This window comes from Neolamprologus multifasciatus, chromosome 11 (genome assembly GCF_963576455.1).
Source record: "Neolamprologus multifasciatus chromosome 11, fNeoMul1.2, whole genome shotgun sequence".
NCBI classification, from domain to species: Eukaryota; Metazoa; Chordata; class Actinopteri; order Cichliformes; family Cichlidae; genus Neolamprologus; species Neolamprologus multifasciatus.
Genome location: NC_140449.1, coordinates 17,252,860 through 17,277,487, shown reverse-complemented (window position 1 = coordinate 17,277,487; position 24,628 = coordinate 17,252,860). Strand labels below are relative to the sequence as shown.

At 39.6% G+C, this 24,628-nt stretch overlaps 2 protein-coding genes across 6 annotated transcripts in view; one reads left to right on the top strand and one right to left on the bottom strand.

The window, feature by feature from the left end:
• The window catches only part of kirrel2 (kirre like nephrin family adhesion molecule 2), a 35,346-nt gene extending 31,484 nt beyond the window's left edge, over positions 1-3,862 (top strand). For both annotated transcript variants that reach the window (XM_085178226.1, XM_085178227.1), the window contains exon 15: positions 70-3,862. In XM_085178226.1, the coding sequence (XP_085034352.1) occupies positions 70-561 (492 nt within the window). In that variant the 3' untranslated portion in view covers positions 562-3,862. The remainder of the gene's footprint in view (positions 1-69) is intronic.
• st14 (ST14 transmembrane serine protease matriptase) lies at positions 3,442-24,534 on the bottom strand. 4 transcript variants are annotated; one of them, XM_085178223.1, is made up of 19 exons: positions 24,218-24,534; positions 16,845-16,989; positions 16,056-16,216; positions 14,349-14,419; positions 13,806-13,975; positions 13,060-13,095; positions 12,387-12,615; positions 10,743-10,882; positions 10,529-10,629; positions 10,044-10,153; positions 8,434-8,564; positions 7,893-7,997; positions 7,643-7,750; positions 7,154-7,267; positions 6,544-6,663; positions 5,910-6,090; positions 4,980-5,248; positions 4,447-4,583; positions 3,442-4,331 (listed from the first exon to the last, which is right to left on the bottom strand). In XM_085178223.1, the coding sequence occupies exons 1-19, from the start codon at positions 24,242-24,244 to the stop codon at positions 4,170-4,172; spliced, it is 2,517 nt and encodes an 838-aa protein (XP_085034349.1). In that variant the 5' UTR covers positions 24,245-24,534; the 3' UTR covers positions 3,442-4,169. The 4 variants fall into 4 exon arrangements, with proteins under 4 accessions (XP_085034349.1, XP_085034350.1, XP_085034348.1 ...); XM_085178224.1 differs by having other exon boundaries at positions 4,447-4,586; positions 16,056-16,210; XM_085178222.1 differs by having other exon boundaries at positions 4,447-4,586; positions 24,218-24,532.
• Positions 24,535-24,628: the final 94 nt, after the last annotated feature.

Sequence of the window (24,628 nt, the reverse complement as noted above, 5' to 3'; positions counted from 1 at the left end):
ATGCTTTTTTTCCACATGATACTGAACTAAAGTCAAATTGATGTTTTTTTCTCTCTGTTTTTTTCAAAGGATCCTACCAATGGTTACTACAATGTTCGTGGCCACGACGACCGTCATATTCGCAGCAGCGGATTTTCTGAATACGTGCCTAATTCTCGGCCGGTCTACACTCCATCGCAGCTGCCCTCCCCCAGCCCCGTGTACGGTCAGCACGGCACCCAACCCCGTGCCTATGACTTCTCCCACCGATACGCAACCACCACAGTGAGCAGAACCTCATACGAGCAGCAGCAAGCTGCCCAGCAGCAGCCTGCCCAGCAAGGGGCAGTTTATCCCACTGACCCCCTCTACAGTGGCACTGCTTACCTACCTGCTACTTATGGCCACGCCTTCACCAGTTATGTTAAACCTGCTTCCTATGAGAAGGTGGATGCGTACGACCAATCAGATCAGGCCAGCAAGGTCTCGAGCTCGTCTCGCTTCTCTTACGCCTCGTCACAAGTGTCCTCCCAGCAGTCCGACTATGGCCGGCCCTCGCAACGTATGCAGACTCATGTCTGATAGGGCCAAAAAAAGGGGGAAAAAAGAGTAAAGAAGCAGTGAGTAGATAACTATTTGTCACCACATGTGTGGGCGGACTAACATGAACTTTCTTTACTCGGACAGTCCTGCAAGGATTTGTTAGAACAGTATATGAAGGGAGGCATGATTTCGGTTATGAATAACCAACCTGCGATGGACGGCAGCATCTACAATAACGTGAACTTGTAGAGCTAGAAAATTAAGCAGATTGTGATGTTCAAGTCAAGCATATGATGAACATTACAGTGCGATACCTCACTAGGTTGTCTCTACATGATGACCACCCAAACTTGTGGAGATGTTCTGCGAGTTCGTGGGCCAACCAGAAAATAAATCAAATGCATCCCTTAAATTTGGGTGGCCAAAACGACTGGGGTAGCTGTTTACCTGCATTCCAGAGTTTACTTTGTGTCAACCCTAATTGTAAACATGACCTCGTAAATACTTTGAAAGAAGATAGTACGAGCTAACACGTACAGTATTTGAGGGGGAGGGGGGGTAAAAAGGTGTGAAGAACCTGTGTTGTCTGTCATTTTGATGTTTTCGTTGGCATGCGAAAGGAATTGTAAGCACATTTGTGTCTCTATCATCTACAAATGACTGAGCTATCCACAGAGACAGACATGAACTATTCTGCACAACAGGCTAGCTGCACTAACCAACAAGTGCTACAGGCACTCTATTGTAAGTGGAATACATCTGGACTGAACTGTGTTTCTGGAGCCTCTCGTGATAACCTTAACACGTTGGACACAAAGTGTTGTCTGTCAGTGGGGAGAGAAGAATGTGCATATTGCCTTCGTTTTAATGGAGGACTCTATGTTGTACTGACACGGACGAGTTAAGGCAGTGAAAAACCCAAAGATGGTAACAAATTGTATAGGTAATAAAAATAGGGGCTGATGTTGAAAACTGTTGATCTACCCCTGCATCGTTTCCTGCTGTACTTTCTGATTGTAAAATCAAGAGTAGGAACTTACCAGAACAATCAAAAGTGGTCTTTTTTTTTTTTTTGGAAAATGGTGGCAATCTTGAACTTGAAATAAACTTGAACGCAGCGTCAACTTCGGCAGGCTTAGGTGGGGTAAGATGTGGAAGGCGGTCCTGACGGGGGACCACCCGCTCTCAAGTTTTACAACTCAACTCAATCAAATCGTCTCGCTATGTTTACAAGAAACAGTACTACCCTGAAACTGAGTATCTGTACAAATGGCTAAGTCCATACTTTCTCTCTGTTGCATGCAAATGATGTGTCTAGTGAAACTCTTCAGCGTTTATATTCATGTCCATTTCATGTTCGAGACATCGGTTACTGCACCTGACCCGGCCGCATTCCACTTCCTGGGCGTTTTTGGTGTGGACGCTTGTACTGCCATTTGTCTAAAAATATAAAGAAAGAAATGAAACGTTCCCAGGCAGCCTAATGAGAGAACAAATGTCACTTAAAGTGAGGAGGCAAACATCATCGCTTGTCTTTATTTTTCTATTTTGTATACGCCTTAAAGTACAGCGTGTAAGCTGCTCTACTGTAAAGTATCTTTATATACATATGTATCTATCTCAGTTTATTTTATTTGGTATTCACACATTTTCTTGTCTGAGTTGTTCATCATTCCTCTGAATGCAGTTACCATGCTTTGGAACACAACTAATTGCCATTTTGTTTGTTCATTCTTTTAATATTGTATTAAGAATTTTATTTGCTAAAAAAATGAGCTATTGTTGCTTGTACCTTTGTACACATATTTATATTTAAATAAAACCATTTCCGATAAAGAACACGGCTCGTGTGAATCCTCAGAGTTAATCAGCCTGGTGAGCTGCTTCATTGGGCATGGGGAACAGTGAAAAACAAAGCCTCCCATGTAGCAAAAATGATGAATACATAAATTAGCAGCACTGTCTATGTTGATTTTCCTATTCCCCCAGTGGTGTGCTGCTTTTAATGAAGACAGATGAGATAGTAGAACCCCCACTGTATGTGTATCCACCTCCTGAAGCCAACGCGCCTATCTCGAAGGGTAACAGGATAGAGCTGCGACAAAGGTAGGTATTATTTGACAATACGAGTTCGCCCTGTCACCTTTGTTCCCCAGGTAGGCCCGCTGCTCACGACAGGGAGGAGAAGAACATGCTCATTACAATTCTACTGTGAGAAGGGACAAAGTCTCACAAGGCCTGCATTCATTATGCACAACATAATACAAAACAAGGCCCCATCAAAGACAAATGATACAGGTAATGTAATTAGGTGCAGAGGAATCAGATAAAAGATGTTTATTATCATGACTCATATAAAAATAGATACAAACGCACACACAGAATAAAAGGTCCATAATTCAAGTCACAGTTTGTATACAATGCTTATGAAAATATCTTCTAAAATTTGTAGCCTCTCCCAACTTTCTACATACATATTTTGAAAAAATAATACACATTTACATATGTATATAACCCTGCCAATTGTTTATTCTAATATTTCCTCCTCTCCAATAAATAATCCTTGGAAAAATTCTAGTTCTTATCCTGAGTGTAACAGTTGCAGGTGTGTTAGAATAAACCATCGGGTCAGATATGTTGCTTAAGGTGAAGTTGGGTCGTGATCAAACAGAGGAAGCTCTCACGGTGAAGAATGGATTGCATTGCTCTTGCAACTAGTGAAAACCGCACTGATTTACACTCAGGCTGTGTGATTGAAGACCCGAGTCGCCCCGAGCTTAACTGCAGACATGTGCAAAAGCCAGCAAGACCTAAACACCACCCTCTGCCCTTCTCCTGAGTATGAAATTTTGCCTAATCATTCACCGGCAGGGCCCTCTATAAATAACAAATAAACTGATCTGGGTTGCTACAACTTGAATGAATCACTCCAGTCTAACTCTTCAATGCTCATGGTGGTGTTTTTCCTATTTTCAGACTGCTGACTACAAACCGGTGTACTTTATTGCTGGCCATTTTCCAAAGCAAACTGTGGGCTTTTAGATTGATTACTGCATTTTCTACCTTCAAGGCAGTTTTTGTTTTTCATTCATTTTAGTAGGATATGAAAATTTCCCTACCTGGATTTTTGTTCTTGCGTTATTTGTTTTTATTGTAGCTATTGTTTTTTTGTTTTTTGTTTTTAAAGAAACTTCTGTCATTACATAAAACCATAAATTTATAGCCATTTACCGCATGAGCCTACTGGCAATATTTACTGCAGCAAGAGGATGAAAGCATCTCACAAAAGAGAAAAAAAAAAAAAATCACATTAAAAACTTTAAAATACAACCACTTTCCAGAGTATGATACTGTACTCAGAAACACTCTGAATCCCTTAAAACAGTCACACTGGACAAAAAAAGTGAAAAAAATAATTACCGCTTAAAGAGGTCATGAATTGATGGGGGTAACTATGCTCATTGTGCTAAAAATCGTCTTTAAAAATTACATAAAATACCATGCCTGAAGTCAAGTAGCTGATGCGAGTAGCTTTGTTCTGATCAGAATAACATGTTCAGTCTGATGTTGGTTTTTTTTAAAGCACTGATGACCTTGAGCAACAGGATGGGTTAACTCTGCAACCCAGCCTGTTCCCCACACAAACATCAAATATTTGTCTCCTGTTTAATCCATTCTCTGAGCTTGGTGACGCGCGTGTAGACACCAGGCTTGTTCCGACGAGCGCAGCCCTCTCCCCAGCTCACAATGCCCGCCTGGAACCACTTCCCGCTCTCTTCGAAGCACACCAGGGGGCCTCCAGAGTCACCCTGGTGATCACGGTTGGAGGAGAATGGTTGTTAGACTGCATTTGGATGCGATCTGCCCACGTCAACAAATTGGGTTTTTTTTCCATGCCTTTAGGAAATGTGCACACAATCTCACCTGGCATGCGTCAACTCCTCCAGACAAGTATCCACTGCAGAGCATCCTGGAGGTGACTTGGCCTTCTGTGACCACGTCACACACGGAGTCATTGATGATTTTCACTAATGCTTTCTGTAAAATCTGTGCAGCTTGACCTGCTAGAGTACGACAAAGGGATCAGTACTGTGCCACATGACCTCGCCTTCCAGTGCTGTCATAAAAAAAGGTATTAACCAATGACTGTTTTCTACAGTCACTGGTTAACGGGGTAGATTAATGTTAGCTCATGAAGGTTTAAGAGGTGACACAGGAGAGCCGATGTCTGTGTTAATATATGTATAGGGAATAAAGTAGATTAGAGAAAGGGATACAGGAAGAAGTGCAAGAGGAGTATGTCGTGATTGGAGAGATTAGGAAACGGTATGGACAGTGAATGTAATGTAAAGAACAGAGTGGGTCACCAAAAAATAAATACATAAATGATTTTTTTTTAAAAATTAAATTTAAAATGACTACAGTTGTTCAGAGAATCACCATTACACTTATAATACCTCCTTCTCGGAGAGCGCCCCAGCCTGTGACCCAGCAGGACATGCCTGCTGGGAAAACATGGGAGGAATCAGGTAGGCAGATGGGTTGTATGGTATTGGCAAATTGCAGCGGTTCACTGAGCTCCAGCAGAGCAATGTCATAGTCAGATGTCATTTGATTGTAAAGCGGGTGGGGGATGATTCTCTTCAATTTGCGGGACTGCACGTTGTCATGGCTGAATTGGTTCTGCATGCCACTGTAGGACTGCCATTTGGATGGATCTTTGTTCCTGCGGTAGTACAGTATCATGGAGGAAAGTTTGACATTTTTATATATTTAGGTATAAAATAGGGAAGAAATATGAGTAAGCATGGCATAATCTAATGTAATCCATTACAACAGCCCTGCAACAACATTTAAGACTTTAATCACTGCTGTTGGTTCCGTCAGCTCGACCAAAATAAATAAATAAAAAAAAAATCATTTTGAACTGAAAGCAAAAAACATCTCACATTTTTTGGTGTCACACAAAAATGACCAGACCTCTCTTACATGCTAAACAAAAACTTTTTATTTAAAACTTCACAAATGCAGCTCCTGCTACACTCATGATTAGTTTTGCATTTAACTTTTAGATTGGATTAAGAAATTATTCAAAAAATAAAATGTGTAGAACTGTTAGGAATACTAAATGCTTTGTATGGCAAATATGTGAAAATAAACCCATCTCAAGCTCAGTCATAATTCAATTGTCTCAGTCTGAACAGTATGCTTAGTGCACCACCTATAGGGCACTATATGAACGGGCACTGATGAAAACATTCCCAGGATACCACCACCAAGATTCCTTCTGCAATTTTTTGCCAAACTCTGTTTTTTTTTCTGCACAGTTCGTATGTTACACAGAGAGAACTACAGTTGTGTATGAGTGCTACGGATCTGTGACTTACTCTGGGGTGCTGGTGACAAAACAGTGAGCGGCCGAAAGAAGCCACGTGTTAGAGATGATTGAGGCACCACAAGTCGGCCCGTTGGTTGAGAAGTGAAGGCTAACCTGCCAAGGCCACTCCCCTAGCACAGCATTCTGCCCTCCTACGATGCGATTCAGCTTGTAAGGCCTGGTGCCACAATCTGTAATTTGACAGAAAATATAACAGAGGCAGAGAGGAAGCAAGAGAGAAAAATCAGAAACTGAGATTAAGTTAAAGCCATCATGATGCCAAACCTGGCTTCAAATGTAATAATGACTCTTTGGAATCTTAATAAGGCATACATGCGTATTAGCCGATCCAAAAAACAAAACAAAAAAGAAAAGAAATTAAATTAATAAATACAGACAAAGCCTGAGGCTGAAATGTAGGTAAAAAAAACCAAAAAAGTTCAGAGATAACAAGAGCTGCTTTCAAAGAAGAATGAAATAAAAGCAGTTGAGGCCTGGGGCTCTTTTCTAACAGACAGCCAACATGCAGCTCAGCCCAGCCTCTCCAATCTAATCTGAATGGCAGTGAAGAGATTAGGACCACTTGCAGCAATTTTTAAAAACCCAAATCTCGCAAGGGGTGAAGCAATTAAAGCACATCTTACCACAAATGGTCTCATCCGAGTTATCAGAGCAGTCCTGGACGCGGTCACATTCGGCATTCACCTTGTTGATACAAACTCCGCTCTTACACTTGAAGCTATAGTCAGTGCATATACGCGTATCTGTAGTGGGGTGGAGACACGTCCCAAAATGAAAACACGCTTTAACCCGTAAAACAGTATGCAATCAGAGAGGCTTCAAAGTGACGCTTGAATACACAATGCAGAGTGATTGAGGAGCTGATTGCATTGATTGGACATATTGATTGGGGTTCAGGTCTAATATCCCTCTTTATTCACAGAAGTGAAAATCAAAAGGAAACGCAAGGGTGCCCCCTGTGTGTGTCTGAGTGAGCGAAAGGGAAGCTGATAAAGAGCGAAGTACAGAGTAGGAGGGAATGAAACAAAAAGAAACACAAAGCTAACATAAAATGTTTCGGGTTAAGAATCAGGTCTTCAGAGAAACGTCTTTGTTAAACTGCTATAACTGCTGAGCTGTGGATGAAGGTTCATTATTTAATGGTTTGTGTAAGATGCTTAAAAACAAACAACCCAAATAAATCATTAATGTTGGCGGGATTTTTAAGGGAAGGGAATAACAGAAGACACTCACCAGTTTTACAACCAACCTCATCGCTCCCATCTTTGCAGTCTTGCTTATCATCACACTTAACACTCTGTGGCAGACAAACCCCGTTCCCACACTGGAACTCATTTAGGGCACAACCTTGAGGCAATAGAACACAAGATGAAGAAATTGCAATAAAATTTTAAAATAAATAAATAAAATCTTGAACAAAAGACAATCCAATGAGTTCTAGAAGGACATTAGTGGTGCAGCCACAGGAGCCATTAAAATCTGCCTCCAGAGTTCTTGCATGTATTGTGTATGATTAAGCATCTGACAGGACGCTGAGCAGACTGGGCAAGGCTTCAAACAAACTCCATTCTAGATAGAATAATGAGCGTACACAGCCAAGTCGTCACTGGCCGTAGTAGTAGTGGTGATGGACTTTTAATGTTAACACAATTAGCACAGCAAATAGGCTAAATAGGGTTTTTGCATTTCCTGAAGAGTCCTCTAAGAGGTGGGAATACTTACCGCACATTTTCTCATCACTTTCATCCCCACAGTCGTTGACATGATCACACACCCAGAGCTTCGGTTTACACATACCATTACTGCAAGCGAACTGGTCCTTATCGCAACCTGAAACAACAGAAATTTCAACAATTCATCTTAAGAAGATGTATATATGAATGACTGGGAAATTCACAAATAAGGATGTCAAAAGAAGTAGTTCTGAGGAATAAAGGTAGGAAAAGCGGGGCAGGGATAAAGGCAAACTTACTGCACCGGCTCTCATCGCTCATGTCACCACAGTCGTTCCAGCCATCACACTTCAATTTCTGGTCGATGCACAGGCCATTGGTGCAGGCAAACCGGTCAGGGCAAGCTTATCCCATAACACACAGAAAACATGGGTGGGTGGGGGTATAGTGACAAATTGAGCAAAACAGAGTTATGCATGTTCACAAGACGAGTCATGCTGCCAATGCTTGCCCCTGTTGATCAGAGCAATTATAAATTCATTTTAGTCAAACTTGAAGACAACAAAGAGTGGAGAGTATTGAAAGTGACGTGCTCCTGACTGACAGTGACAAATAAAAGGGAGTCAGTAAATAAGCTCTTCAGTGATTAGACTCGCTCTTGAGTTTCCCTGCCACAGATGAGAAAGCATCAACAATGAACAGCTCCGTTTGACTACCAGTCAGTTACCATCTAACAACATGGTTACTGTGCAGTCTCACAGCCGTCACAGTCACATTGTGACAGACATTTCACTCATAACACAACATGTTGTGTAAATTTAGTTGAGAGACAAGACTTACGGTTTGAAGGATCATAGGAACTGTACTCTGCACTGAAGCCTTTGTCAGTGTGAGACCTATCAGAGTGGAAATTAACCACTAGAACGTTGGTGTCAGAGGTAAAAGACAGCGATGCGACTTCTCCACAATACCTGGAACACAAAAGCAAAATTCAGTTTAAGTTTCGGATACGGTTATGGTAGCTTTGGTGAAAAAGTAATTGCTCAGATTCTGAAGAGGCAGCACAAGACAGAAAAGTTGTAAACAAACCAGTTTACTGTAAATAAACAAGGAAAATACACAAGGCAGTCAAAGCAGACCAGGAAGTAAGGAAACAGAGTTTTGTTAACAGATATATATCTATATATATATATCTATATATCTATATATCTATATATCTATCTATCTATATATATATATATATCTCTATCTATATATCTATCTATATATATATATATATATATATCTATATATCTATCTATCTATATATATATATCTCTATCTATCTATCTATCTCTCTATATATATATCTCTATCTCTCTATATATATATCTCTATCTCTCTATATATATATCTCTATCTCTCTATATATATATATCTCTATCTATCTATCTATCTCTCTATATCTCTATCTATCTATCTATATCTCTATCTATCTATATCTCTATCTATCTATCTATCTATATCTCTATCTATCTATATATATATATATCTATCTCTCTATCTCTCTCTCTATATATATATATATCTATATATCTATATATATATATCTATATATATATATATATCTATATATATATATCTATATATATATCTATATATATCTATATATATCTATATATATCTATATATCTATCTATCTATATATATATATCTATATATATATATATATATAATATATATATATATATATATATATATATATATATATATATATATCTATATATCTCTATATCTATCTATATATCTATATATCTATATATCTATATATATATATATATGCGTAGATATAGTACATATATCAGCCAACATTAGTATTAACCTGACTGGTATTGGCCTATTAGCAAATAAAATTACTTCTCCACGACCATCACTGTTACTCACTGATCACAAAATCTCATAGGTTTGAAATTATAGGAACAAAACAGCACATGGACAAATTCACCTTCTATATGCCATAAAGGAATCCCAGAAAGGCTTTTTTGAAAAACATATTTATCTGATATTTTTAGATGAAAATACTGCCAATAATTACAACTCCTGCAACTAAAAACGAAAAATACCACATTTCATATGGGACGTAAAACAAAACTCTTGTGGATGAAAGTCGCATGTTGGATTCCATCCTCCATAACATCCTCATCTTTATTAGGTTCTTATCTCTCACGTGATAAAGCTATAAAAACCACATGATTCTACCTGGTCAGAGGTAATTATGCTATTGGTGCATCATGATGTCACAGGTTGATAGGATACACACCAACTGTGCACCTGTTAATGCCACATTTTAGTTTTCACATTCTATATTTCACTGTGGCCTTGGCAGAATGAAGAAAAGAAAGAAACAAAAAAGGTATCAGAATCAACTTTGTGTTATTTTGGACATCAATATGAGGAACTGAATCTCTTACTTGTTTCCCATAATTTCCACATAGTCTTTGTGACATAAACGCGTGTCCACTCCAGGCTCTTTCATGCGAAACATGGTGAACCTCAGCCGTACTTTGCTCCCAGGAGCGACCTGTAATACAAAAGAATAGCTGATTGTCTTTTTTTTTCTTCCTTCACACACAGAACTAAGATACACACCAAGCCACAGCTATCGTGGAACTGAGCACGCACACACACGCACGCGCACGCGCACACACACACACACACACACACACACACACACACACACACACAACCGAACACACAAAACACTGCAGCCCAGCTAGAACTGCAGTAGAAACAGCAGTCTGACAGATGAAGATAGAAGAGGTACTGAGCAGTAGTGCTGCCTCAGCATCTCTCTCATGGCAGGCTAAGCATGGTGAAGGAGGAGGAGGAGCAGGGGGTGTGTGGGGGTAAAGGTTCAAGCAGAGGAGGGGCTGGGGAAAGGCAGAGCGGTACATACCGTGATGGTCCACTTGCAGTCTTTAGCAGGAGGATAAAAGCTTGGGTAAAGTGGGGAAGTGAAGTTTCCCTGTTTTTGAGAAAGGCTGCCACCACACGTAACTGAAATGAACATGTCATACATTTAGATTCTTACAGAACATACTAGAGTTTGTCATGGATTTACATGTAACGGTAACATCTTGGCACATCTAGATGCATGTCTGCTTTTTTACCATCAGCCTTGGGGATCACACTGTACACGGCTTGGAAGCCAGGCTTCTGAGCATCAGTCTCAGCTATAAAGTTAATCAGCATGATGTTGTTAGATGACACAACCTCCAGAGGGTTAGAAGGAGGCCTCTGACCACACTTCCTGTGAACCAAGGAGAAGTGGTAAAGCAGCAAGGTAAACAAAATTGATTATGATTATGGAATCCAAAAACCAGTCTGAAAACAGGAAAGAAAACCATGAAGCCAAGTCATGTGTCTGATGCATTTACTGACTGGAGATTGCGTGCTCCAACTAAGAGAGGGCAAACGTAACTGTATGCATTTTTAGCCAGAAGCACTAAAACACCGATACAGCAAACAGATTTAAAATGCTTCAGAGAAAATAATAATAATAATAATAATAATAATTTGAGAAGAAATCAATAGATAAGCAGAGGGAAGTGGAGAAAGAGAAAATGAAGCAGAGAGATGGACAGAAATTGCTTAGGCCGACTTTCAAAGTCAAACAATGGGAACATTAGCAAAAAAGTTTTAGCATGGCTCTGCTGGCAGCAGAGCCACGGAGGTGTGAATGACACTGCAAGAGCAGCAATACATCTACCCTCAGTAGAATAATGTCATTACAGAGTATTATATTATGGCTCTCATAAACCCCATGTCACCTTGGATAAAGCTGATCACTCAATAGTATTATAAAAATTGTATGCATCACTTGGTAACACGCATTTGTTTGGCAGTGGTTTCTGGGTTTGAAATTGCCTGCAGCTACAACTGATGTTGCATTCAGGAGCTTGTAGTTTCAGAATCACATCCATCCCACTGATCACAAAGTGCAATTACAGACAGTGCTGTAGCAGGATTCAGGGTGGCACCTTTCACACGTTTGAAAGGAGAGGTCCCTTTTGAGCCAACTCAATCTCACCAAGGTCTCAGAAGTTGACAATAAACGGGACATATAGCACTAAAGGCTTTCAGAGCCCCCAAAAAATGTAATCAAAAATCCAGTGAAAGGATTGGAGTGGAACATGTTCCACCTACATCAAGAAAATATTTGTTCAGATATCCTTCTGCAACCTTTAAGTCAAACATAAAGTAACAAGTTCTCTTCTGTGAATCTCTTTGATCATTGGGACTAAAAAGACAAATGTTGGTAGAAATCCCCCTACCAAGGTTTACGGCAATACAGTTTACCTGGTGTACTGTAGAAACAAAAGCTCAATTAACTGGTTTACTTTTTGTCACCTTATATGTATTAGTCATGACATAATGTGGTCCTGAAGATACACAGCATAGTGGGAACTACTACAAACACCGTTTTTGGTAGTTTAGCAGAGAAATACACAGGTGTGTCTGTGGAAAAATGCACATCAGCAAAGTGCACAATTGACCACCATTTATACTAATGGGCTGAAAAGCCAACATGTTGATAGGTGTTATGGCTTATTTGATATCATACTTGATATTTGATCACAATTTTTGTCTTTTTTTAAATACTGGAATTTCTTTCACAGGGAATACGGCAGTAACAACAAAAAGACATTTAGCTAGTAAATGGTATAGTGGTATTATCCTTTAATTTCCTTTAATAAAGAATCATTATTCATACTCCTACCACAAACCTTCTGGATATTTACACCACTACTTACTTTGTAATGGCCTGAGAATCGTCTGGACTCAAAGAGTCATAGATGTAGACAAAGTCGTCTGAGCAGTCATCCTCAATGTAGAAATAAAGGAAATTCACAACTATAACGTTTTCCTCCGAGGCTCGGATTTGCCACTGACACCGTGACTGGTGGGGGTAGCCCGTGGGGTACCCTGGAGATGAAAAATTCTGGGGATTTGTGTCAGCTTCCAGACGGTAGAAACAATGATCTGTGAATGAGAATACTGTTTAAATCAGAGTGTGCAGGGACATGTGGCACTAGGGAACAGCCAAAAGAAAACATAATCATCATCATGGCGTGTAGTGACTTTGTAAAACACATTTACACAAATATTGTAAATAAATGAATAGACTTTTGCCTGAAGAAATAACTCATCTGTAGTTAGTTCTATACCGTCACTTGATGTTAACGTGAGGACGGCAATTACGGTAATGCAAAATAATACATCTGAAGGTTAGAACCCATCAGACGGAGTCACAGAAAAGTGGCTCACTCTTGCCTGATACTCAGTTCTCAATCTCTGAGTAGAGCAGCAACACATGTATAGTACAGGATAGACCAGTCATTCGTTACAGACTGGCAGGAGCGTGAGCATCAAGCCAGCTGGAAAATTACAACTGCGAGTGATTGAAATGGGACATGCAGTACTCACTGGCTCTTGGGTCCCTGGCCATACGAGAATCCGTGACTAGAGATAGAGAGAGGGGGTGGGTGACAGAGAAACAGAAGGAAAGGTAAGAATGGGTCACTAAAGTTGGGAGGCTGATAGAATTTGATGCATGAGCCTAAAATATTTGGGTTGCACATTTTCTGTTCCATTTCCCTGCGGTTAAGGGAACCGGTGATGGTGTGTAGCTCTTTCTGCTCCATCTCACCTTGCCCTACAGCAGCAACTCATACATCTCTGTCTAACTATCTGGGACAGCAACATCAAATCATACCCACAGAAATCATTTTAAAAGGAGGACCGAAACCACTGAGTCACAGGGCCAACACTTGGCTGGTGGCCAGGATGTGGACAAATGCAACGTGAATGCTGAGAAGACAGAAGGAAGAAAAATGGCTGTCTCGAGTGAGGCCAGGCCCCAGCTAATATCATTAGAGGATCCAAACAGCATAAAATGTGCAATCTCAGATGCAGCACAAGCTGAGAGGTCTGGCTTATCAGTTATCATCTTATCAGCACAACTCAAAGCAAGCCCCTGTAATATAAATACAAAGCAAACAGAATACCAATTTGGAAAGCATACAACAATAACGCTATTCTGATCTGTATTCACAAAGCTTTATCTTTCTTGATTTTTAAAAATCAAATACTAAAACCAACTAGGGCAAAATGTCTTGTGACCCCCCCCCCCCCTCCACACACACACCCCACCAGACCCTGGTGTTACATACGTGAGGCGGTGACTTGACTGATCTTGACATCAGGGGCACTTGCCGAGCGGCTTTGCCTAATGCCACTCTCCAGTGCATCCAAGATCCGCTCCTCTGAAACTTCCGGTATCATCTCCAGGTCGCTGTTTGGAATGTTGAACTGAGACCAGTAGTAGGCTTTCACGCCCTCACTGGTGTAAGCAGACACATGGAAATGGAATCAAAGAAACAGACTTGAGCCTTCAAGAGGTCACAAAAACCTAAACAGCTAAATACCAAAAGCTAAAATAGCTAATATTATTAGTTACTGCTACTAGCCACTGATTCATATATTACTACTGTGGAATACTACAAGCATAGCTCCAGGCAGTATTAACCAATTAGACCACATTGAATCCTGTAATGCTGGCAAAAACAAAAACCTCTGTGCAAAACAATCATTTTCTTCCTTCAAGATTTAGTGCACCTTTTTTTCTTTTTTGGACATCAAATCTAAACAAGCACTGTAGCGGACTGTTCACTACTACTAAAAACAAATAGAAGAACTCAGGATCACAACAGTACCTGAATGCAGTGACTACAGATTTGGTGTAGTATTTTTCAAGGATTGGATCTCTCTTTAAATAGTTCCCCAGCTGTGGAGAGACAATATATTCCACTTAATATTCATAAGATCTCTGCATGTGTTCATACTCAACATATAAATAGCATAGTAGTTAGTATAATAGTTAGTGATAAGAACTGAAACAAAAGGTTAATTTGCTTTCTTTTTATAAATTATATGTGACTGAAAACAGCACAAAGACAGACCAGAAATATTTTGGTCTTTCTGAAAACTACATAGTCATTTTTTAAAAACTAATCAGAAGGTTTTTGGTTCAATCTGGCTGCTCCCAGTCTGTGTGCCAAATAACCTAGGGTGAGATACTTTTCCCAAGTTTCTCTCCAATCCACCCATCGGCGTATGAATGTATGTGATCTTAGACAGAAAGCACTTACTCAGGAAAAAGCATAGAAAAAAGTGCTTGTATGAATTGGTGTGAATGGCTGAATGAGGCAAGTTGTATAAAGCACTTTGAGTGCTCAGGTAGAGTAGAAAAGTGCTATATAAGTATAGGTCCATTTACCGTTTTGAATTGGAAACTGAAAAAAAAAAACATGCTAGAAAGTTAGGCTGAAAAAATGTCTAGTGGAGGATTTCACATCTATTAGAGCTTAATCATTATTTATTTATCTATTTTAAAAGCAGACTGGAGTCTTTTAGAAGCAAGAATGGGGAGAAAAATTAGTTCAACAAAACCAAAAACCCAGACTTGATTAAGTAGCGAAAATGACTTGGGTCAGAAAAACGCTGCATTCTCCAAGTCAGAGCTCATTTAAGATGGACTGAAGGGAAGTGGGATTGCACAGACAAATCAAAATTGGGGAATTTTTCTTGAAGTACCTGTACACCACATCATGTAATATTTTTCAGTAGACTGAAACTAAAACAAAGGGAGGCTCTGAACAGCTGGAATCCAATATCAAGCAAGAATTAGCAAACACTTGCTTTCTAAACTACAGCATCCTCAGGACACTCGGTGTGCTGGTAAAAAGATGATGCAATACAGGGGTAAATATGATTGGATATCTTTAAAAAACAAACAAAAAAAACATGTTGCTTGCATCAAATTCAAAATGTGTGTAGATTTTCTTAAATATTCTTACTTACAGCATGCAATGCTGTCCTTGTTCTATTTTAGATTAAATATAAGGGTTCAGTGATATGGAAATGAGTGCATTATATATTGTCTAGATTTTACTCGGCATCCTTTCCAACTTTTTTTGAAAGCAGGATTGCGCATCGCAAAGCTTTCATCCAATTGTATAGTCATCTAATATTCTTGTCCAGCACTTCCACTCTAATTCTCATCTAACACCCTCACTTATGTAGCTTTCAGTGAGAAAGTGTGCGCTTGATAGGTTTGAGGGAGGGCTTTTTGTTATCAACATTCTCCTAAGTGGTGCTACAAACATCTCCACTGCCTCCAATAATAGGAGATGCTGTTGAGGGAATTACTCAGGGAATGCACGGAGTTTTATTCCACCCACACAAATGTGCCCTTTAGCGCTTTCTGTGCACTGGGATGGACATATTTTAAAAAGCATTTCCTCAATGGCAAACAACATTCAGTGCTAATCCTTAACAAGAGCACTCAAAACTCTGCTCTAAATAGTTAACAATAACAATGCACATGACAGAAAGGGAACAAAACAGGGTGTCAGACTTACAACTGTCTCCAATTTTTCTGCCAGAGCCTGGAATTCTGGGCTGTTGGTGTCCTCCAGGTTTTGGTCATAAGGTTGATTAACCAGCGTCATACGCCCGCTAAAAACCGGTACTGATTGACGGAGCTGCTTACTGAGGGCGGCATCTGAATCAGCATCTTTAACTTGGAAGAGAAGCAGATGAGAGTTAAGTGTTTGATCAACAAAATGGGATGAGATGGTTGCTTCTGATGAAAGGGGAAAGTTTTCAACAGGCCTTCAAGCACTAGCTGAGACTGTACAGTGCAATCTTATGCTGTGGCGACAGTTTGCTTCTCAGGGCAATTAAAACAGTCAGTTAAATCAAGACGGTGTTTATCAAGACTTCAGAAGCCTTTTTATCAGGCTCCGTATGTGTAAATGACAAGAAAGCTGCGCCATGGTCTCTGTGACATTTTTCTCCTTTGCGTTATTAAAAAGAACGTCAGAGCTGTCAAACAGGCTAACACTAATGGGAAATTACAAAACCCAAACAAGCCACTCTTGCACTCACATTCAAAGAGCTGTGCTTTCACAGCAAGTGTAAATGATCTACTTCTCTGTTTATCATGCTCTAAAAGGTTTGGCAGTAAGCAATGTTAACAACGCAACTATCCATTTACATTCTGTCAAAGACAACTCTGATTTTCGGACAGATTGTCTGCGCACAATGTCCAGCAATTGTCTTCATCTTGCATTTATCAAGCATTTCAAAGCACGCACGCCAAGCACCCACCCTGGACAGCATATTCAAAGAAAGCTTTTAATACTCACAGACAAAAAACCAAATGAGGAAAGCTGCGACGGCTGAAAGGATGAGAAGTGCCACAACAACACCAATCACGATGCCAGTCTTGCTCTTTGGTGGGGCCTTCTCTTTTTGGGTTAAAAAGTCGATCCGCTCATGTTTGCTGTGACCCTGATGCAGAAAGAGAACAAAAAACACAGTGAGCAAACAGAAAGGAAGCCACATTGTCAGTGCAGACAACATTTACACCGCGAGCTACAGAGAAATATTTAGTTTTTCCTAAACCTTAAAATAGTGACCAAAATTCACCGGTAAGAAGTGGGTCTTTAAAACAGACTGTAGAGAAGATGGGCATAGCCTCTGGGTCTGAAAAATGAAGCCAATGTATCCTAATGGCCAGCTAGTTCTCTCTGGTCAGCAGTTTAGAAGTCTATTAGAGAATTAGTGTACTGCTCATTTGATTGATACTTTAATAAAGGTTTTCCTAATTAGCTTATGGTCTTTATTGTTAGTTAGTTTCATAAAAACTACTTGTTGACATTATAAATAATGGTGCCATTTAGAGGATGATGTCATTTAGGGTGTGGCACTGCGTGTAGTGTTTAATGGTAGATTTTTGTCTGCACAAGTCAAATCTCTGTATGTAATGTACAGACTACCATGATCAATACATGTTTTTGACTTTTGCATTGAGTGGTATTGTGGTGGGGCATGGCCTGCAGTGCCGTGCAGGGAAGGCGGACGCACCTGCACGGAACTGGGTCCTGCAGTATTGTTGTTGTCGTCCGTGTATGCGGCTGGCAGCGAGGGAGAGCTGCAGCCAACTGTGTGTACACAGCAAATAAACGATGCTGCAAAGCATGAAGGTGCACCCAGGTCTGCTGTGGGTTTGTTATGGGTATAAATTATTTTTGCCTCTCGCTATTATCTTCTCCATCTATGGTTCAAACCTACCATTTCTATGAAATTTTGAAATGTAGATTCAAAGTGATTTTTATACTTTTAATTACATATTAAACTTCATATGTTTCATTGGCTGTCATGAAGAAATGAGCTCCCTGTATACAAGGTAGAAAAAACTGTTTTATTCCAAGTAATATGTTGCTGCAATGCAACAGTTACATGTATTGTGAAACACTTTGGACTACTTTCCAGGAGTGACAAGTTCAGACAGGTGACTTGTTTTTACACAAGACTGACCAACCAGTTTAGTAACTGTGCCTTTTTTATTCACGCAGCAGCACACACGCTTACATTCAGAGATTCAGCATGATAAGCAAGATAAAACATCATAATATGGGCATGTGCTTCAGGGTGTGTGTGTGCCGATACTGTATGAAAGTCTGTTACCAATCTCGCTCAAGTGGGTGGACAGAGAGAAAGGTTTTAGGCCTGTTAGTAATCAACACACAATGAATTCAGTGCCAGTAGCCCCTGAGTGAAGAAGCCAGAGTGCCATTAGGGATGGAGAATCACTTTGGTATTAAATCAATTTGTCAGATGTGCTGCCCCTTAAGATGGGGGCTCAATTACATGAGTCTAGATGATAACTCATGGCAATTAAGGCCTATTCTTGCCCAGCTAGGGCTTCCACACATGCTTTCTAATTGGAATCTGGAACAGCAATCATGGGCTAAAATGAGGGGAATCATTAGATATGGGGTCAGCAAGTGCTCCAGGGTCTCTCTTTATTAGTCACCCTGATCATAGCCTAATAAAACTATTACATACTTTTCACCATATTCTATTCTATGCTAGAAGAAGGAAATACTCTCTCATTCTGAATATGCAGCATTTTTTTTTTTTTAATACCAACTCAGTGAGCTATGCCACCCTAAATGACTGTAGGCCATCAGTCAACACTGAACTATGAAGATGTTGGCAGAAACTAATGTAGCCTAGTTGATGTGCAGGTTTACAGCGTATACCTGCTAAGAAAGCTCTGGCATTTAAATATGGCTGCTTAAAAATGCACAAGCATACTTAACAACACAGCCTTGCAATAGAACTTCAACCTTCAAAGACACAAGCACTGAAGCTTCTGTGTGAGCATACCACACAAGAGTGAGAGCGCAACCGTTACAGGGCTCGTTATTGTTGGCATCTGGTGGTAACCAACTACGGCAACACCTCAAGGCTGTGGATATAAACAGAAAAGAAAAAAAACACACAAACAAAATAGGACAGACGCAAGTGTAGAAGTATTGAAGGAAGTTACCTGTTTCCACAGCAACAGGAGATGACTCATAGTAACGAAATGGATCTTTAGCTAGCTAGCTTAGCTCAATGGTTCTCAAATGTTGCCATCTGGAACGTGTAACAGGGCTTTAGAGACCCGTACTTCCAGTTTTACAAACTGGAAGTACGGGAAGCACTACTTTTAATCCAGCAGCCATAACTAAAGTCAATTCTCAATTTTCTAGCATCATTCCAGCTGCTCCAAGGCACAGTAACAGCCCCTCTACAATGTTTTATTTTTCATTTTTAAGGCATTTAAGTGGGTTTTTGTGGCATGTATGGTTTTAAAGTACTTTAAACTCTTGCACGATTTTTACCTCTCAAGCACATTGAAATCTTTATACATTGGCTTTTTTATATCATTACATAGAAGTTTTTATTTATTGGACAAACTCCATTACACTACTGGCTTCAAACTTAAAAAGCTGTTAACGGTTAACAAGAAAACAACTTTATTTTATTAAAAAGAGACAATAAATTTCATTGTATGTGCTATATGCAATGACAATATAGGTATTTGATTATATCACAAGGCAAAACCCTTATAAAAACAAACTCACAAACAGAACTAATTAAAGAGCTGCCCATCTAGTAATGGGCATTTTATTTCTTGATGGTTTGTATTTAGATAATCTGGTATCGGTTGACGTGTTTCAATTATTGGTTAAATATGTATAACCTAAACAGAACAACAATATGTGTTTATGATTATGATCTATTCATCATCAGTAAAAAAAAATAAAAGGAGAGATTTAGGAGGAGATTTGAGTGGTATGTACCAATTGCCTCTTCTTTACAACCAAAGAAGGAGGAGCGCAAAACACACACACACACACACAAACCACTACAGTATGAATAAGAAGAAGAGGAGGGGTTATCAGACAGATGCATCATCTTGTCGCAGTTCAAAAGGAGCACTTGCCAAACAATTGAAGAAGCAAACACCTTTTAGCAAAGCGCAGAGTCTTTTTTTTTTTCTTTAGCCCCAAATTAACTTTAAAGCAGTGCAGTCATCTAATGAAGATCTAAACCATTGCCCCCAGTGTTTCAAGTTTCATGACTTTGGAGCTGCATATGGTGTGTTGCTCAAGGACAGGTTGTCTACACCTACACCAAACTCCATTACACCACTGGCTTCAAACTTAAAAAGTCGTTAATGGTTAACAAGAAAACAATCTGGTTCACCACATGGGTGTTAAACATAAAATGTGAGCTGTAAATCCGCAGTCGCCACTGAGCGCGTCTTTGTCGTCTAACCAGTCTTACAAGCAGGAAAGTTCAACCATGAGGTGTGGCTTCAAAGCTTACTTGTGAGCTTTTACTGTGTTTTTTTTTAGTATATTCAAAAGCAGTTTCTTATAATTTGAGATACTACCATTTCACTTGATTGTTTTTTAAAGGACTCTATACATCTTCATTTTTGACATAATCATTTATCTAATGACTATAATAATAAATTGCTAAGAAAGGCAAAGACAAATGTTACGCAATTTGCGGTAGTCAACCACCACTAGTGAAGAAGGAACACACAGAACTGACACAGTTGACATTTAAGCCACAGCCAAAGGGAACTGCTACGTGGTTACAGATGGTAAGTGTCGTTTAAATGATGACATGCAAAGCCATAAATATATATATATATATATATATATATATATATATATATATATATATATATATATAAAACTTGTGATACCATAACAAATCCAAATGTCTGACATTAAAAACATTTTTTAAGTTACTACGCGTTAAGACTCGGGTGTGAACAAAATTTGAGCAACATGCAAGCTGCCATGTTTCTACACCAGTGTTTGCTCACATAGGTGCCACCTGGTATTCTGTGCAATCCTATCAGATATTTTTAAAAAAACAAAATAAACAAGGACAGCGACGACTTTGTTCTGTTCTTTTAACTCAAGTGTAGCCGTGTGCATTTCTTAGACGTGGACTTTCTGAAGTTTTCTGGGGGCTGCAGAGTCACAGCTCCACAGTGATACAAAGCTCGCAAGAGGCCAAGCATTAAGTATTGTACTGCCATACCATTGTTAGAATACTGAGGGACAATTTATATATCAAAATCAATAGACTAAAATCCAAAAATTTTTCTTCTGTATTTTTCCCTTGCGCAGCCCTAGAGGCTACATTACACGCACAATGCAGATCCATTGCGTTATGATAGCAGCAGCTAATACAGCCTCTAGCTGATCGCCTCGGGCAGAGACGAGGACAGGCTGGCCACTTGTTTTTAACTCCAGACACCCAGACTTTTCTCTGTAAAACTAGTGTACAGTCTCACTAGATGGTGACCTAAGTGACATCAATTAATGCAGATTTTTACCAAGCTCCCTCTGGAGCCACAGCAGGCTTTATGCAGCTTGTTAAACATATGCAGTAGTTAACCTTAAAATCCATAAACACGCTTCTGTCTAAAAATGATGGCTTTACCTTATATGCCTTTGGTACGGCAACCACTAGAGCCAATCAGCACAATACAGACTGCAGCGATATCATTAAGTTTTAGTGAGCAGACGCCTACACACATTTCTCACCTGACAATAGCTCCAAGCATACAGTGGGAAAAATGTTGAACCAGGCAGAAGGTTGGGAACAGATAATTCAACAAATCATCCCTTACTGCATCTTACCCAGTACTGAAGGAAGAACAATACATCAGGTCGTGCCCACTGGCACATTCTGTACCCAAAGATGCAGACGCTGGCTAAAGCTGAATTATGCAATAAAGTCTGTCAGGCTGAACATTACTGACCGCATTTAAGACGGTGTAAGATTTAAGCTGTCTCCAGTTTTGTCAGCGTTAACAGGGATGTACCACTCGGTGAAGTCAACATAAGATTTGACATCATCACCGTGTTCCCGTCACTTTTGTTGCTAAGTTTTAACATGGCTGATTTGAAATGTAGGCTGAAACAGAGAGGAAAAGGCAGCACGGCCTTGCTTGAAGAATTATTTACCAACTCTGCTGAGTCACCACACAAACAGCGGCCAGAGTGCATTAATCACAGTATTCCCATTTGATCCAGTATCTAAGATTGACTTCATTGTGAGTAATCAAATCTTAAAAAAAAAAGAAAAGAGAACTTGGGGAAACTATGCAACCACAGTTTCGTTCAAGCAACAGTCTGTCATAGCTTTAAGATTAAAAAGGTAAGGTGTGGCATGTGAGCTCTGTGGCTCTGCATTTAAAAGATTTCTTCTTGGGTTTAATGCATCCATCCATCCATCCATCCCCAACTCTGTCCTTGAGCATGTATACATGTCAGAGAGGTTCTGAGTTACTTGAGTATGTTTTTACACCACATCGCAAAAGGAGATAGGTCAGGCAGTGAGGTGGTGGTAAATATAGTAACGATAAGAGGCCTACATGTGACATTGTAGTAATTCTGCAGTTGCAAATGAACAACAAGCACACGTTTACAATAACTGATTTTGTTTTATCACATTTCAATATGCACACTTTTAAATTTAGAAACATTAAAAGCTTTTGTAGATTTCAAATTTTGCCACAACTTTAAGAAACCCTAAAGGACTGGATGCATTTTTTACCATCTTTATGATCAAGGCTGGACAACTACTGAACATACAGATGTGCGCAGGTTTACTATCTACAACAACTTCTTGTGCTATAGCATTTGATTTTGAGTCTTGTAGATATGCGTAACATTTCAGAATTCATATAAAAGGTAGTATTTTTCTGTGTCTTAGTAGAAGTCAGAGATTGAGTCAGAAAACACTCTTCCACTTACTTGGGTCAAGTGCTATGTATTGAGAGCATCCTCAACCTACACAATGGTACTGGAGATATTTCAACACATTATTAATTAGCTCTTTCTTAATGTCTTTCAATATATAGTTCCTGTTATTTATTCACACTACACCACACAGTGAACTTGCCCGGAAGTTTGAACGTTTCTCACTAAGCTGAGAAGTTGAAGTGCTAGTAGTATTAAGCAGCACTGAACAAAGCCTTGAAACCATTAATGAATCCCTTTGCTAAGAGAAATTCACCTTTGGCTGTCTGTTACTTTTCTTTCCACCCACATGATGTACTGCTAATGCACAGAGTCTTAAACAAGACTGAATTACCGTATGAAATAAGTATAATGGTATAGACATTTAAATAATGTATGCATGTTCCTGGAAAATTTGACCTGTAGGTTGGGCAAAGAACGCTCTCGGCAGTTTTCTCATCCTATTAGCACTGAACATGCAAGCCTGAGTAAATATTGTTCAGTAAAAAGCTTTTAATGCCAACAATAATAACTTTATTGTCAAAACTGAGGTCCTGCTCATCCACCAGCCTCCATTCTCCAAAAGCCACACCACACCTTTTTGCTGGGAAATCACTGGAAATGTGACGCTGCTCTGGATATTAGAATAGTTTCTTAGAAATGTGTGTGCTTCTAAGAGAAAATCGCATGGCCTCTCTGCCAGCACAGGCTACCCAGTTTTCTGCATTGGGGCAATCTACAGTTTAGATTTTTTTTAATTCAAAGATGTAAACGACATTCAGTCAAACTTGAAGATAATTCTAATTTCTAGTAACAGACTGACTGAGACTGTCTCAGTTTCACCTCCTCTTACTGCAGGAACAGAAAACAACTCTTCTCAGGTGGTAACCAGAAATAGCTCACAGGCTTAACAATTAATCATTAATAGTTGATCTGATATTACACTAAACCTGCCTAAAAGATGCAACTTTGATTTGTAAAAAGCTGAAAAGCTGTTTCTTTGTCTTAATAACATGTCAAACACAAATTTTTGGACACTTTGTCCAAAATGAAAAACGGAGAAGGACCCATTTTTCTACTAAAGAAGTCTCAGTTTATCCATTCATTATGATGAGGGGACATCACGTCGCAAGGTGGGCGAGGCCTAGAAACAAGAGTCATTTAAGATTAAATTTAGCAGAAACGCTGTCAGGTGCTAAATATACGAGGATCAAGGGTTACATTTTGCAGAGATGTATTAGTGCCTCTTCTTGTCGTGGACACGGCCCACAAAGAGCCTGTCAGCAGCAGGTCTAATTTCAGAAGATCTGTGCGACTGTGAGACTGTCCAAACAGGAAACACCGAGGTAATGCTGATACCCAAGACTTAATAAATAAATAAAGACTCGCATATCAAGTTGTACAAAACTTACATCTTTGTCATATCTGGCGGAATGCATCTTCAAAGAAGGACCCAAGAGAAGTCCCACGGGATCGAGACAACCCTTTTTGTTTTCTGTAGCTTGTTAGTTTGTTCTCGTTCACAAAAATTCAGCAGAGGTTCGGACCTTGAAGCTGTAGTGTTCAGTAAATAAGTAAATCTTGTAGCTTTTTGACGACGAATCAAAGCTTCAGCACTCACTTCCTGAGTCGTCGAGGGCTGGGAATGCTGAAACACCTGAAACCGACTTTTTTTTCCTCACACGCCTATAACACAAGCCACGCCCCCAAACACCTGTAGGTCCTGTCCCCACCCAAAAAAGAAAGCCCACCTGATGTATAGCAATTTAACTTATAACTGCCCCTATATCCTGTCCGGGAGTGCATACTAACATTTTGTTAAA

Excerpts from the sequence above, each read along its gene's own strand:
- st14 (XM_085178225.1), bottom strand. The coding sequence starts at position 18,470 with ATGATTCCCCTCATTTTAGCCCATGATTGCTGTTCCAGATTCCAATTA. Across the intron at positions 12,616-13,059 it reads GGCCAGGGACCCAAGAGCCA|ATCATTGTTTCTACCGTCTG; the intron begins GTGAGTACTGCA and ends TCTCATTCACAG. Across the intron at positions 7,998-8,433 it reads TTCCTATGATCCTTCAAACC|CTTGCCCTGACCGGTTTGCC; the intron begins GTAAGTCTTGTC and ends TTATGGGATAAG.